Source organism: Raphanus sativus, unplaced genomic scaffold (genome assembly GCF_000801105.2).
Source record: "Raphanus sativus cultivar WK10039 unplaced genomic scaffold, ASM80110v3 Scaffold1688, whole genome shotgun sequence".
Lineage (NCBI taxonomy): Eukaryota > Viridiplantae > Streptophyta > Magnoliopsida > Brassicales > Brassicaceae > Raphanus > Raphanus sativus.
Genome location: NW_026616997.1, coordinates 1 through 14,650, shown reverse-complemented (window position 1 = coordinate 14,650; position 14,650 = coordinate 1). Strand labels below are relative to the sequence as shown.

The following is a 14,650-nucleotide window of genomic DNA, read 5'->3' as shown; positions in this document are numbered from 1 at the left end:
TGCTAACAAAACTCTGGTTGACATAGATGCTGGTACAATCCGATTTTCCTCCTTCAATAGCATTTGTCTTAGCATATGTCTTTTCAATTTCTTCAAAACAAATATTATCATCATCTTCCTCGTCCTCATCTAGAACCTTTCCATAAAGACTGTAATCCCACCATTCTGATCCGTTTCACCAACAATAGTGTTATCAGCATCCTCCTCCCCATTTTCCTCCTCCCCATTTTCCTCCTCCCCATCTTGATTTTCATCTTCAACAGACTCATTATCACCAACATCTTCAAAACATTCATCAGCCTCATCATTATCACCAACATCTTCTTCCCATTCACCAGCTTCATCATTATCACCAACATCTTTCCCATTCACCAGCTTCATCATTATCACCAGCTTCTTCTCTTTTCTCTGAAACCGTTTCCACCTTGCTGCGGCTTGATACACAAAGACATACTCTATGCGTTTTGAGTATCTCGAGCAAGTTTCGAACTTGTCTATCACTTGTAACATGAATGGGAGGACTGCTTGGAGTCATCATCATTTCTGCTGGTAATGAGTAGCTAATCTCCACAGTCACTGATCTCATGTCCAGGTTATAATCTTCTTGAGCCATTGCAACAAGTTCAGCATGTGTTGAATCTTCATTCAATAAAAACAATCTTGCTCCTTTGAGATCATCAACCACAAAATCCCAACGGAAATCTCTCAACAACCATTCTCCATACACTGCATGTAACTTAAAAATCATCTGCAAATATTCAAAATAAAACACATTAGTAAACATAGAGAAAATGAAGAAGTTCAACAAACATTATCGCAGACGACTTAGATTTAAGTCGTCCAGAAGACTTAAAGGTAAGTCGTCTAAAGAGGTCACTTTTGCAATTGAAAATTAAAAGGGACGACTTAATTCTAAGTCGTCCGGCTTTGTTTGTTAAAAAAAAAAATTCAGACGACTTATATATAAGTCGTCTACGAAAAACGGGCTAGTTTTGCATTTGACCGAATCGTGTCAGATCTTTGACTATTTCTGGACGACTTATAAATCAGTCGTCTCTGGAAAGTAAAAATTTCAATATTTTATTCAAACTAGACGACTTACACGTAAGTCGTCCCAGGTTAGTTTTGTAATTGAAAAATAAAACTTGAAATTTAACTTTCTCCAGACGACTTAACTAAAAGTCGTCCAGCTAGACGACTTAATTTAAGGTCGTCCGGGATAAGCAAGGTTTGGACGACTTAATTGGGAAAAATTCTGGACGACTTTGCTTTCCCCGGACGACTTTAAATTAAGTCTTCTGACGGGACGACTTTATATTATGTCGTCTGGTAAAAATTAAATTATGAAGTTTTATTTTTCAACTACAAAACTAACCTAAGACGACTTACACGTAAGTCGTCTAGTTTAATAAAATATTGAAATTTTAACTTTCCGAGAGACGACTGAATTATAAGTCGTCCAGAAATAGTCAAAGATCTGACACGATTCGGTCAAATGCAAAACTAGCCTGTTTCTCGTAGACGACTTATATATAAGTCGTCTGGACTGTTTTTTTTCACCAAACAAAGCTGGACGACTTAGTTTAAGTCGTCCGTTTGACCAGAAGACTCATCAGTAAGTCTTCTACATACAGATGACTTACTTGTAAGTCTTCTACGCGAACAGATTTTGAAAAAAATTCAAATTCGTACCTTCAACTAGGTGAGATGACTTTGTTTGCACACAGGGTCTTCTCCAACCACCCAGAACCTCAAACGAAAGCAACCGTAAGTCAAAACGAAAGAAATATGGCTCCAAACAATTTTGAATCAAAAGCTTCAGTTTTTTGGATGAATATGGAGAGAAAGTGAAAGAAATGTTGTTTTTAGTTCATAACAATTGAAACAGAGAGAGTGTAAAGAGATTTACGTGCATTAAAGGGCATTAAAAGCTCCAAACAGTTCGTACAAGGTTGTTCCCACTATTCATGGCAGTGGCAATATTGTAAATACTTGAAGAAAATGAGGTTGAGACAGTAAAGAAGCCATTTTCGAAAAAAAAAAAAAAAAAGGGTTAATGGCATTTTCGTAGATAAAATGCAGATGTGGGGTTAAAAACTCAAAAAAAAAATGAGTCAAAAGAAAAGGTTAGTTTTCTGTTTGAATTCAAGTTTTGAGTCACTTTTGCAATAAGCCCTTTTTTTTTTCTAAAGATATTTCAAAAACTATTTTTTTTGTCAACCTTGTATCAAAGAAAAAATATAAAATATGAATCTATAAATTTAGTTCAATATAAACACAAAATATATCTATAATGAATAAATGTAAATCTTACATTTTTAGGAAGATGATTTGAAAATTTTGGAAGAGAATATTTGCAAAATAAAATAATTTTATGAGAAATAAAATAAAATTAAAATAATATTTGAGTGAGTTTTTAATGAAATCTACTTAAAAATCAAGGCTATTAGACTTCAAGTGAAGTCTACTAGCCCTGACTTTTAGATAGACTTCATTTGAAGTCTACCATATAGAAAAAAATCTAAATCTGAAAAATGTATATATTAAAAAATATCAAATAAGTTTAAATCTAAAAGCTTTAGAAAATATAATTTATATGAAAATAGTAATAAACTAAAGACATAGAGTTTTAATATGTAACTTTATTTAAATATAATTACAGAAATAAATATTTAAAATCTATAAATGTAATTCTTACATCTTTTGGAGGAGGAGATAACAACCATGGAAGAAAATACCTGCAAAATAAGATAAATATTAAAAAAGCATAAGAAAAAAGACTAAAGTCATATTTTGGTAGACTTCCCGTGAAGTCTACTTAAAATGTGTGGTTTAGTTAACTTTATAAGCAGACTTTATTTAAAGTCTACACTGTCAGATAATTTTCAGATCTGAAAAAATCTATACATTTTGAAATATGAAAAACAGTTTTAAATCTGAAAATAATTTAAAATAAAATTTATCAGATAAAATAGTATAAAAGTAAATGCACAGAGTTTGATCTATAACTTTATTTGATTATAAACTTATAAATACACATTTAAAATCTATAGATCTAAACTTACATTTTAGAGGAGGAGATGAAAACCATCAATGGTAATACCTGCAAAAAGATATGTGAGAAATAAATAACATAAAAAATACACATTTAAAGTCTATAGATCTAAAACTTACATTTATAAAGGAGAAAATGAAAACCATGAATCATAATACCTAAAATGACAACATAACTTTGTGAGAAAAACATGAAAGGATTTTAGAGAGAAATGAGAGAGTTTAGAGAGAAGGGAGAGAGTTTTAGAGAGAAGTGAGAGAGTTTTGCAGCCATTTTAGAGAGAGATTGTGTAAATTTCATTTATATATGGAGACATAAATGTAACTAGGTTAAAAGATTGCCGACATTGTAGACTTCTTTTGAAGTCTACTAAAATTAAAAATTAAGAGTAGGTTTTATTGTAACGTAGTAGACCTTATTGAATGTCTACAATGATAATTTTATTATTGTTGTTAATTCATTATTGTTTTAATAATTTTAACATAAAATTTACTGAACTTTATTTTTATTTTTTATTTAATAGTTATAGTATGTGATTTCACATTTTATTCTTAAAACTCAATTTAATTTAAAATAATAATTTTTTGTTAACAAAATTTAAAAATGTAGACTGAAAACGACGTCTCTAGCATTATAGACTTTATTGTAGATCTATGAAACCCTAAACCACAAATCTCAAACCCTAAATAGTTTGTTTGATAATCAAAAAGTTTCCTTTACTGTATCAAATATCAAAATTACACAAAATATAAACTACAAAACATTAATAAGCACATTTAAGTCAATAAAACAAAAAAAAATCAAAATTTAAAGTCTAACCCTAAAAATCTACCACTAAGAGACATAACATGTTACAACCTTTTGTTTCTAAACTATGAACATTGTTTAACATATGGTTACCAATTTAGTATATATTCTTTAAAATTGTTCAGTTATATAAAATTTTAATATATTTACTTCATACTATCCATTATATTAATGATTAGTTAAAATCTATCACAATAATTATTTTTAAACAATTTTAAAACAAAATATTAGATAAAATTTTGGTGTAGACTACACATCAGGTCTACAAATTAGACTTCGCTGGAGGTCTAAAAATATGTAGACTTCCTTCTTCTACATGTAGACTTCCAAAAGGATAAAAACGTAAATACCAATCCGTTTTTTTGTTTGTTCATAAAGACTAAATGGTATTTTATCTTCCATTTAGGTTGGTTCTGCATTTGACTGAAATTGGGGTACACTAATGCATTTGACTTCAATATTTAGATTGTTTTTAGCAATTCTCCCTTTTTTTTGTAACGTTGTTTTATGTTATAAATTTATGCCAAGTGGTAATATTTGTAACGTAGCTAGCTATTCTTCTTCTTTTGTGTGCACCACGTAGCTAGCTATTCTAAACGGCAAGCATCCAGAGAAATAGGAGCGCTTACTTAAAAAGATAACAAGGAACCCAACTTGATAATAAACAATACCTACATACTCATCTATATAAACCATATCAGAATACTTGAACCATATCACTAAACTACAAATCCTAAATACACAATACCTGAAAAAAAAAACAGATTTTTGTCTTCTTTGTTAGGTTTGGCAATGGATCTAGCCAAACACACGAGAGTTCAGATATTGGGATGCATACTCCTTGCATCACTCGCACTAACAATGGCTGATACACCACCGGGCATAGCCAAAAACCCAAGCCATGCAACATGTAAGATCAAGAAGTACAAACATTGCTACAACTTGGAACATGTTTGCCCCAAGTTCTGTCCTGACTCTTGCCATGTTGAATGTGCTTCTTGCAAACCCATATGTGGCCCTCCTTCCCCCGGTGATGAAGGTGGTGCTGATGACGGTGGATACACTCCCCCGGATCCAGTTCCACCTGTTTCACCACCACCTCCTACACCTTCCGTGCCAAGCCCTACTCCACCAGTTTCACCACCGCCTCCAACTCCTACACCAGCCGTGCCAAGCCCTACTCCACCAGTTTCACCACTCCCACCAGTTTCACCACCGCCTCCTACTCCTACACCAGCCGTGCCAAGCCCTACTCCACCAGTTTCACCACCGCCTCCTACTCCTACACCAGCAGTCCCAACTCCTCCTGATGTTACTCCTGCTCCTCCCACACCGTCCGTGCCAAGTCCTCCTGGTACTCCCTCTGCACCAGTCCCTCCATATTCTCCACCTGTGATTCCTACACCTCCTTCTGTTCCAACACCTCCTGGCTCCACTCCTCCTTACATCCCCCCGTCTTCTCCTACTCCAACCCCGCCATCAGATGGGGAGGCAGGAGCAGGAGTCACAAGAGCCAGGTGTAAGAAGAAGGGCTCTCCTTGTTATGGAGTTGAGTATACTTGCCCGGCCGATTGTCCCCGTTCTTGTAACGTTGACTGCGTTACTTGCAAACCTATTTGCAGTATGTCCTCATTTACATCCAACTCCCTCATTAATTCTTTATTATTCATTTACCAAATACATGCTAAATAATCTTGTCTACTATTGATGATGCAGATTGCGACAAACCAGGATCGGTTTGCCAAGACCCACGTTTCATTGGAGGAGATGGTCTCACCTTTTACTTCCACGGAAAGAAAGACTCTAACTTCTGCCTCATCTCCGATTCTAACCTCCACATCAACGCACATTTCATCGGTAAACGAAGGTCTGGTATGGCACGTGACTTCACATGGGTCCAGTCCATTGCTATCCTCTTCGGCACTCACCGTTTCTACGTCGGAGCCCTCAAGACCTCCACGTGGGACGATTCCGTTGACCGGATCTCTGCCTCTTTCGATGGAAATCTTATCTCACTTCCTCAACTAGACGGTGCCACGTGGACTTCGTCCCCTGGTGTATACCCTCAGGTCTCAGTCAAACGAGTCAACGCTGATACAAACAACCTCGAGGTACGACCTAAGAAAATAAACTTTTGTTATTTGTATCATGTATATAAACTTTTGTTATACTAATTTGTAACATTTTAGATATTTTCTGAACTTAGTAATCAGTTAATAACTTGGTGTGCATATATAAAACTTTTATCCAGGTCGAAGTAGAGGGCATGCTTAAGATCACAGCAAGAGTGGTGCCAATAACAATGGAAGATTCAAGAATTCATGGTTACAACGTAACGGAGGACGACTGCCTGGCTCATCTCGACTTAGGCTTCAAGTTCCAAGACCTTAGCGACAACGTGGATGGTGTTTTGGGACAAACGTATAGGTCTAACTACGTAAGCCGAGTAAAGATCGGAGTCCACATGCCTGTGATGGGTGGTGACAGGGAATTTCAGACCACCGGTCTTTTTGCACCTGACTGCTCAGCCGCAAAGTTCACTGGTAACAGAGGCAACAACGGTGGCCAGAGCAGAATGGAGCTCCCTGAGATGAGTTGTGCTAGTGGCGTAGGTGGCAAGGGAGTGGTCTGCAAGAGATAGACGTTTTTTTTGCTCTAAACTTCACTACTATTACTACCACTATACAATATGGGAAGTGGTAAACTATAATATTATAAGCTAATTAATAAATGTAACACTGTTTTTACTATTCAACATGGTAAGTAGTAAAAAATAATGGAGAAAGGAAAATGTTATTTTATTACTATTCTTGAAATAAATGTATTGTGAATTTATATTAATTGCTTCCTTTTACGTTTTAATAACAAAATGATTTGAGAAAATTGTTAAACATCATCATGATAATTGATAACAAAAGAAAAGGTTGTAAAATAAAATTAGATAATTGCCAAGTAAAAAATACATCATCTTTTGGATAAACTGTTTAAAATTGTTTTTGTTTTTAATATTTTACTAGCAATAAACTGTTTTGCTTGATTTTTAACTTACACTCCAACAAAATGTGCTACCACGTAAAGGTAGCATGCTGCTGACCACCGACTCGCTTCATTATGAAGTGATACTCCCATAAAGATGGAAAACATACATTAATCAAATTATTTTCTCTCATAAAAAGGAAGGGAAAGAAAAGCATAGATACATAATCATAGATACATAATCAGAGCTTTAGAAAAACCCTCATATCGATCCACCAAGGAAAAACCCTTCAAAACTTTTCTTGATCATCCAGATTTAGAAAAACCCTCATATCGACCCACCAAGGGAAAGAAAAGCATAGATACATAATCAGAGCTTTAAGGATTAGCAAGTTTAAAACTGGTAACATGACATCCATTCTATTGTCTGCATATAATGTAGCATTCCGGATAAATAATCATGTTTTGAGTAAAAACCACAAATTATCAAAAAGACGATTATTATACAAGTCTCATCTATTAAGGGGGTTGCAAAGTCTGAAGAGGAAACGACACACACATCAACGTCTGCCTATAAAGAACCTCTCTCTAATTAAGATTAACTCCTTTCTGGTGCCACTGGTTGCCAAGCGGTTCTTGGGAGATTCTTCACAACACCTAAGTCCCACCTTCAAAACCATTGTCAAGCAATCACCAAGAGGGAAACCAACTCTGAGACCGCCATTAAGAATTGAACTGTCTGCAATGTCCAACACTCTCTCTGGCAACGCCAACTTGATGTAGCTGTCTAGGGTAACGTTTCCCCCAAGTAACTCATTTGTTGGTCGTTTTCCGGTGAACATTTCCAACAGAAGAACGCCGAAACTATACACATCACCATATATTGATGGTTGTCCTCCCATTCCATATTCTTCCCCATAATTAACAGAAAACAAGAGTATAATAAAAAGATAGCACAATCATTTTCTTCATTCAAACAGTAGAGATACGTGATAGAATTTTACCTGGTGCGGCATAGCCGATGGTTCCTCTGACGCCAGCCGAGCTTAGTTGGTTGAACAAAGACTCCTGATCAAGTTTCATGAGCAGCCGAGCAATGCCAAAGTCGCTAACGTGGCCAGTCAGATCATCGTCAAGGAGGACGTTGCTCGGCTTGAGATCGCAATGAGCTATAGGTTCATGGCAATAAACATGAAGATATTCCAAAACAGAAATCACATCTATGGCAATGTTGAGCCTTTCAAAGAGGGTCAAGGCTCTTGAGGGTCTACAAATCTCTTCCACTTCCTCTGGGTGCAGCCACATATCTAGGCTTCCATTTGGCATCAACTCGTAGATAAGAGCTCTGAAATCATTTCCTTGAAAATCCGTACTCGAACAAGCTGTCAATAGTTTCACAAGATTACGATGCCTTACGTCCTTGAGTGACTCACACTCTGTCATAAAGCTCTTCATAGCTCCACGTCTCTCAAGGTTTAGAACTTTCACCGCGACAAACTTGTTCTCCGTTGGAAGCAATGCCTTGAACACCGTACCAAAACTGCCTGATCCAATCAAATTGCTGGAAGAGAAGCCATCTGTCGCATTTCGTAGATATGCATAACTTATCTTTTCATGGAAAACCTCTAGTGCGGAAGAAGAAGTTGGAATACTGCTCTGCTTTCTTTTTCTGAACCAACATAAAGAAATATACGCCATGAGCACCATCAAAAGCAAAGCTATGCCTATACTTAACTCAATAGTAACTTTCTTCGAACTAGAGGAATGACTTGGTTGTGCTTTCACGATACATGGATTTAGTTTCAGTTCCTTGATACCTCCACAGAGATCTTTGTTTCCAAATACTGAAACTACAGTAGCATTTTGAAATTTTCCTTCTGTTGGCACATTTCCCTCGAAATTGTTAATGGATAGATTTAGATACTCCAAGGAAGAAACGTTTCCAAAATATCCAGGTATACTTCCAGAGAAACTATTGTTGGAGAAATCAAGTCTTCTAGCACCCATCAACCCTTTTAGATTTGGAATATCACCATCAAAAAAATTTCCTTGCAGGTACAGATTCTCCAGAGAGAGACAATTTCCCAAGACTTGAGGGAGTTGCCCATATAATTTATTATGCGCAACAGACAGTGTGCAAAGACGTTCTAGTGGTTTAATATACTTGGGAAGAGAGCCTGTCAAGGAATTATTTGACAAGTCGAGGTAAACAAGGGACTGAATTTGCATAATCTCCTGAGGTATAGTCCCGTTCAACTTACTAGACCCAATACGCAAATATAATATGTATTTGCACTGACCAAGACTGGGAGGAATAGTTCCTTCAAAACTGTTGTTGGACAAATTGAGTTTTTCTAACAAAGTGATGTTGCCTATTGAAGAAGGTATCTCTCCTGACATTCTATTTGACGCGAGGCTTAAGAACACCAATCTAGAAAGCTTTCCAATAGAACTTGGCAGTGGTCCGGTCAACAAGTTTTCCCGTAGTACAAGTTTTTGTAGGCTTATGAGATTCCCAATGTCATTAGGAATTGTTCCAGAGATTGAATTTGTTCCAAGTCCTAATTTCCAGAGGTTGATGGACAGGTTCGTTATAGAGGTAGGCAAGTCACCTCCAAGCCTATTTATATCAACAAGTAATGTATGAAGTTGGGTACAATTACTCAAAGCCTTAAGAAATTCAAGATCTCCAGAAGAGTAACTTCCCAAAGAATTATTGCTAAGACTTAGTTCTTGCAAATTCTTTAGTTTTCCAAAGCTCGAAGGAATACTTCCTATCATTTTGTTATATTCGATTCCAAATTCTTGAAGATTTGAGATATTTGAAAGTGTTGTTGGGATGGGTCCTGTGAAGCTATTAGCTCCCATATGTAAAAGTCGAAGTTTTGGTAGTAGATTACCAAAATCAGGCTTTAAACTACCCGAAAAAACATTACTAAATATGTTTAAGTACTCGAGCGACGAAAAATTGTAGATGGAAGGAGGAAAACCGCCTGAGAATTTGTTCACTCCTAATTCAAAAGACACCAATTGAATCAATCTAGCTAGATCATCAGGAATCCTTCCTTCTAAATTGTTCACTGAAAGTTGAACTCGCATGAGTGATGTCAAGTTTCCTAGAGATGCAGGTAACTTCCCTCTAAGGTTGTTTGCACCAAGATCTAAAGATTCAAGCTTCTCCAATGATTCTAGTTCTGAAGGAACACCTCCTCCAAGATGATTATCCCATAAATCAAGGTCCAACAATCTAGAGCAGTTAAATAGACTGACTGGAATTTCTCCACCGAGAAAATTATAGCTCATATTCAAGTACTTAAGTCTAAACAAGTTTCCCACCTCGTAAGGGATGGTTCCACCAATAAAATTATCAGATAGATCAAGTGATATGAGAAAGGAAAGATTACCAATAGATGGTGATATCATTCCCTTTAACTGCCATCCTCCAAGGTCCAAACGAGTAACTCTCTTGTGTTTGAAGCCGCATGTAACTCCTTTCCAGTTACAGAGAGGGGATGAGTTATTCCACGTGGACAATACATCTTGATTCTCTTCGGAAACTTGAGATTTCAAGTCGAGCAATGCTTCCTATCGGGTTCATCGGTAAAACCATATGCTTCATGTAGCATCATGAGAGCACTGAAAGAAAATAAAAGAAACAACCTCATTCTTCTCTCTTCTCTTTTTTTTCGGGTTAAAAGCTTTTCGTGCAGGAAATTGAATATATGACACGAAGTAAATGCATTATGTATTTTATCTTATTGTTGTTGTTATGCAACGCAGAAGATATTCATTGGCTCACAACCACATATAGAAAACTGCAAGACTTTTAAAAATTCTCGTCTACTTGTCGTCAACCTCCTTGTCCTCTCTCGGAGTCAAGTATCCCACTAGTCTCGTGTCCTATTATTTTCCCAAATAAGTTTCTTGTTGTATTTTTCCCAAACGGAGCATTATCATCATGTATGTCTCAATCTAAGAGAGTTTCTTTCTTTTTTCCTTGTTGATTTAATTGAGTTCATATCAAACAATCATTATTGCGCAAAGTTACGGATATTAAGCTAGATGGGCTTCATACTTAAAACCAATTAGTGATAAGTGGATTGACCCATCTATCTTATATACTAGTGAATATTAGTTCCAACTTCCGATGTGGGACACTTTGTGTCTAATACGCCTCCTCGAGATGATGGCTCTTTGAGCGTCAATCTCGGAATTTATGGACAAGGATCGATGGGCCAGCTTTGGGCACGGATCGATGTGGATCGGGTTGGACTTTGTGGATCGTAGGCTCTGATAACATATTAAGCTAGATGGGCTTCACACTTAAAACCAATTGGTGATAAGTGGATTGACCCATCTATCTTATATACTAGTGAATATTAGTTCCAACTTCCGATGTGGGACATTTTGTGTCTAATAACGGATTCTATCGTATTTCTTGGTTGAGCTGACTATCCAATTTGTATGTTGCCTCTTACTCGTACAAGTACACGTACGAGCAAGCCAAACCCTAAGGTTTACACCTCAAGATCCCAAGAACTCTTTTCCAAAAGCCAACCTCTAAGAAACTCTTACACAGTATTTATAGTCTAAACTATACAACTCAAGACTCAACAAACTTTCCCGCCTAAAGTTGTTACTCCACCTCCACGTCATCTCTGCTTCTTGATTGATCCAGTTCAACCTTGGCACTTATCACCATATCCGAGTCTTAAAGTCTAAACAAGTTTGATTCAGTGATATGAGAAACGAAATATTATACTAATATATATAAGGTGATATCACTCCCCGTAATTGCAATCCTCGGAGGTCCATAACAAGCAAGTCTCTTATGTTTGTGGCCACATCTAACCCTATCCCATTTGCATAGAGGGACCAAGTTACTCTATGAGTACAAGACAGGTCTTTCGTCTTCAGAGACTTGAACTCGAGCAATCTTTGCTTATTAGTTTCATCAGTAATTTGAAGCAAAGGTAGCATGGGAGCAACCAAAAGAAACAGTTGCATGCTTGTCACCTTTTTTATTAAAAAAAAAAACACAAATTCGTTTTTGGTCAAAATGTTTTGGTCTTTCTCATATATTTTGCAGTAAAGTAAATAGATACATCATAAATGAATGGAAAATAAGAACATTGGATTATGACAGGTGAGAAGTCCAAATAAAAATGGGAACAAAACGGGGGAAATATAAATAGTAACACAACATTCATGATTCATCAGGGTGCAGAGAAGCAACAAACAGAAGTGCTGGATCTAAAGATGATGTTTATGAAGAAGCATGGATGACTGGTTTAAGAACACGACGTATCACAGAGGCAATGATGATAACGTTACGGCAAGGATGATACATCAACGGTTGTGTGAAGATGAAGAAACTCACAAAGCTGAAACAAGAGGATGAGTAACACAACTATGTTGTGTGTTCAAGGGAAACGGGGTGTAAGGAATCAAGACTTGACGTGGAGCAGAAGGTAGCATGGCAAGTATTGTGCCAAATGGATTGGAACTTTGACAAAGAGACCACGTGAAACTTTGTGAGAAAGTTAAGTGGGCTTGAGTTTAAACTGAGCCTAACTAATATAAAAACATGACATTAGTGGGCTTGATGAGCTTAGGGTTTTACTCGTTGGAGTATAAAGAGACGAAGACGGTGACAGGAGCAGTCACGCGTCTAGGATTTATTGAAGATGCACATGGATGTGTGTGACGTCGTCCTACCGAACAGTTGAGAGATCTGTTGGTAGTTTTGTTATAGAGAACTATACTTGTCGGAGAAGACAATAAGTAGTAGTTGCTCTCATCATTGTAATTCTAGATAAGAATGGTCAGCACGGATGTGTGCTGGTACCGTATAGCAATTGTAGTTGCGATCTTTTCTAGTGAATGAGTTCTGGACGTGGTCCCGGGGATGTAGGAAACGAACCTCGTTAACAAATGTCTCTATGCTATTTACTTTATGCTCATACATACTCGCTCATGAACACAATCACACACGAGTAGATAGATTAGCCACAAAACTGTTTTTACAGTTTATCCGGGGCAAAACTATAAAATACTATTTAATACCTTGATAAATTTGAATTTAACTTGCACTAAAATTTCAAAATTATGGTGGGCAGCTGCCCCACCCAAATTCAAAGTAGACTCGCCACTGGCTATCACTGTACTGATACAAATATTAATCACATGTATTAGGAGTAGACATGACATATCTGTGATTTCAACATACACCAACTTGCTTCTACACAGTCTTCAGCAAATCCAATAATAATAACCGCATAAGTTATAGTCAAATTCAAATATCTGAGCTGGCAAAAGAATCAATAACTCTTTCAGTCTTGAACAAAGGGGTAGGCTTTTTGGTCTAGATATAAAAAAAAAATATTCAGGTTAAAGTAGAGGGCATGCTTAAGATCACAGCAGGAGTGGTGCAAATAACAATGGAAGATTGGAGAATTCATGGTTACAACGTAACGGAAGACGACTGTCTCGCTCATCTCGACTTAGCTTCAAGTTCCAAGACCTTAGCGAGACAATGTCGATGATGGTGTTTTGGGACAAACATCAACATTGTTTTGCTTGATTATTAATTTCCTAGTAACTTTGGTTACACTCAACAACATGTGCTACCACGTAGAGGTACCAATGCCGACCACTGATTCGCTTCATAATGAAGTGATTCTCCCATAAAGACGGAAAACATACATTATCCAATTATTTTCTCCCATAAAGACTTCTCTTGTTTTCAAATCCAGTAAAATATGATTTTTTCTTTTAACTGTAAAGTCTAAAACCAAGAAAAGATACAACATTGGTTTCTTTGTCTGTATTAAGGATTTTACCATATGATAAAGTGGATTTTGGATCATCTTTTACACAGTGCAAATCATATTGCTGACTTAACACTTCTATTTCCGTTTTACACAGTCGCTTCCAGATCTCTCTTGCACAATACACAACAAAAAGAACATCTAATTTATCAAAGCCAAAGACTGAAAACTATTGATAGACCATGAATTGTTTTATGATTCCAAATAATAAAAAGTCGGAATACAAATTCAAGACGTAAAGCAACCAACGTATAATTTTGTGCAGTAATATTCAAGAAAAGTAAAAAACATACCGTAAAATCCAAGATCAACAACAAGAAACCACAGCACAATGAATGGATTCATCTCATTGACTTAAACACTCCCTTGTTTTTTTTTCTTATGTACACATCTTCCTTCATTTAAATCATCATTCTTCAATCGCTATCAAACTCGTCTTCATCACCAAACGAGAACACAGATGCATCAGCCGCCATAACCTTGAACTCACTACTCTCTGAGCTCGACACGTTGACCCCTGACACAGTGGGTTTCTCTGCCGCTTCGGCCTTGCTAACCGTTCCTTGCACCGGCTGTGATGATGATGATCCCTTGTTTCCAGAAATAGACACTTTCTCAGTGGCACGAGCCAGACCAGAGGTTTCATCTGCGCTCTGCTTGGCTTCTGGGGTTTGAGAAGAAGCAGATGATGTGGTTTTGGCGGGACCAGTTGAGTCTGCTTCGTTGTCAGAGAACACATCGTCCTTATCAGGGCTCTCTGTTTCTTTCTTAGGTGCTGGAACCGGTGTAACACCCTCTACAGTGGAAGAATTGGCTGCTGAAGTTTCTTCGGGTGCCTTGGAAGCTGGTTCTGAACTAGGTTTTGCAGGGATTGTTGTGTCAATATCAGCAAGAACAACTTCGACCATAAACCCAGGCGAAGGTAGCTTCCTCTGTATTGGAACAAAAGACCAAACACAAATGTATATATATATCATTTCAA

The 14,650-nt window shown here is 36.9% G+C and overlaps 1 protein-coding gene and 1 pseudogene across 1 annotated transcript; one reads left to right on the top strand and one right to left on the bottom strand.

Annotated features, from left to right (window-relative positions):
- The first annotated feature begins 4,516 nt into the window (after nt 1-4,516).
- Nucleotides 4,517-6,837, top strand: LOC130504586 (uncharacterized). Its single transcript, XM_056999208.1, has 3 exons — nt 4,517-5,483; nt 5,579-5,973; nt 6,114-6,837. Exons 1-3 carry the CDS (start codon nt 4,655-4,657, stop codon nt 6,501-6,503), a joined length of 1,614 nt encoding a protein of 537 aa, XP_056855188.1. The 5' UTR covers nt 4,517-4,654; the 3' UTR covers nt 6,504-6,837.
- Nucleotides 6,838-7,248: 411 nt separating this feature from the next.
- LOC130504585 (probable LRR receptor-like serine/threonine-protein kinase At3g47570) lies at nt 7,249-10,557 on the bottom strand (annotated as a pseudogene).
- Nucleotides 10,558-14,650: the final 4,093 nt, after the last annotated feature.

What these genes read in the sequence shown, in the direction of transcription:
- LOC130504586 (XM_056999208.1), top strand. Translation starts at nt 4,655, where the DNA reads ATGGATCTAGCCAAACACACGAGAGTTCAGATATTGGGATGCATACTC. An exon ending in TACTTGCAAACCTATTTGCA is followed by an intron (nt 5,484 to 5,578) that starts GTATGTCCTCAT and finishes TTGATGATGCAG; the next exon opens with ATTGCGACAAACCAGGATCG. An exon ending in CTGATACAAACAACCTCGAG is followed by an intron (nt 5,974 to 6,113) that starts GTACGACCTAAG and finishes ACTTTTATCCAG; the next exon opens with GTCGAAGTAGAGGGCATGCT.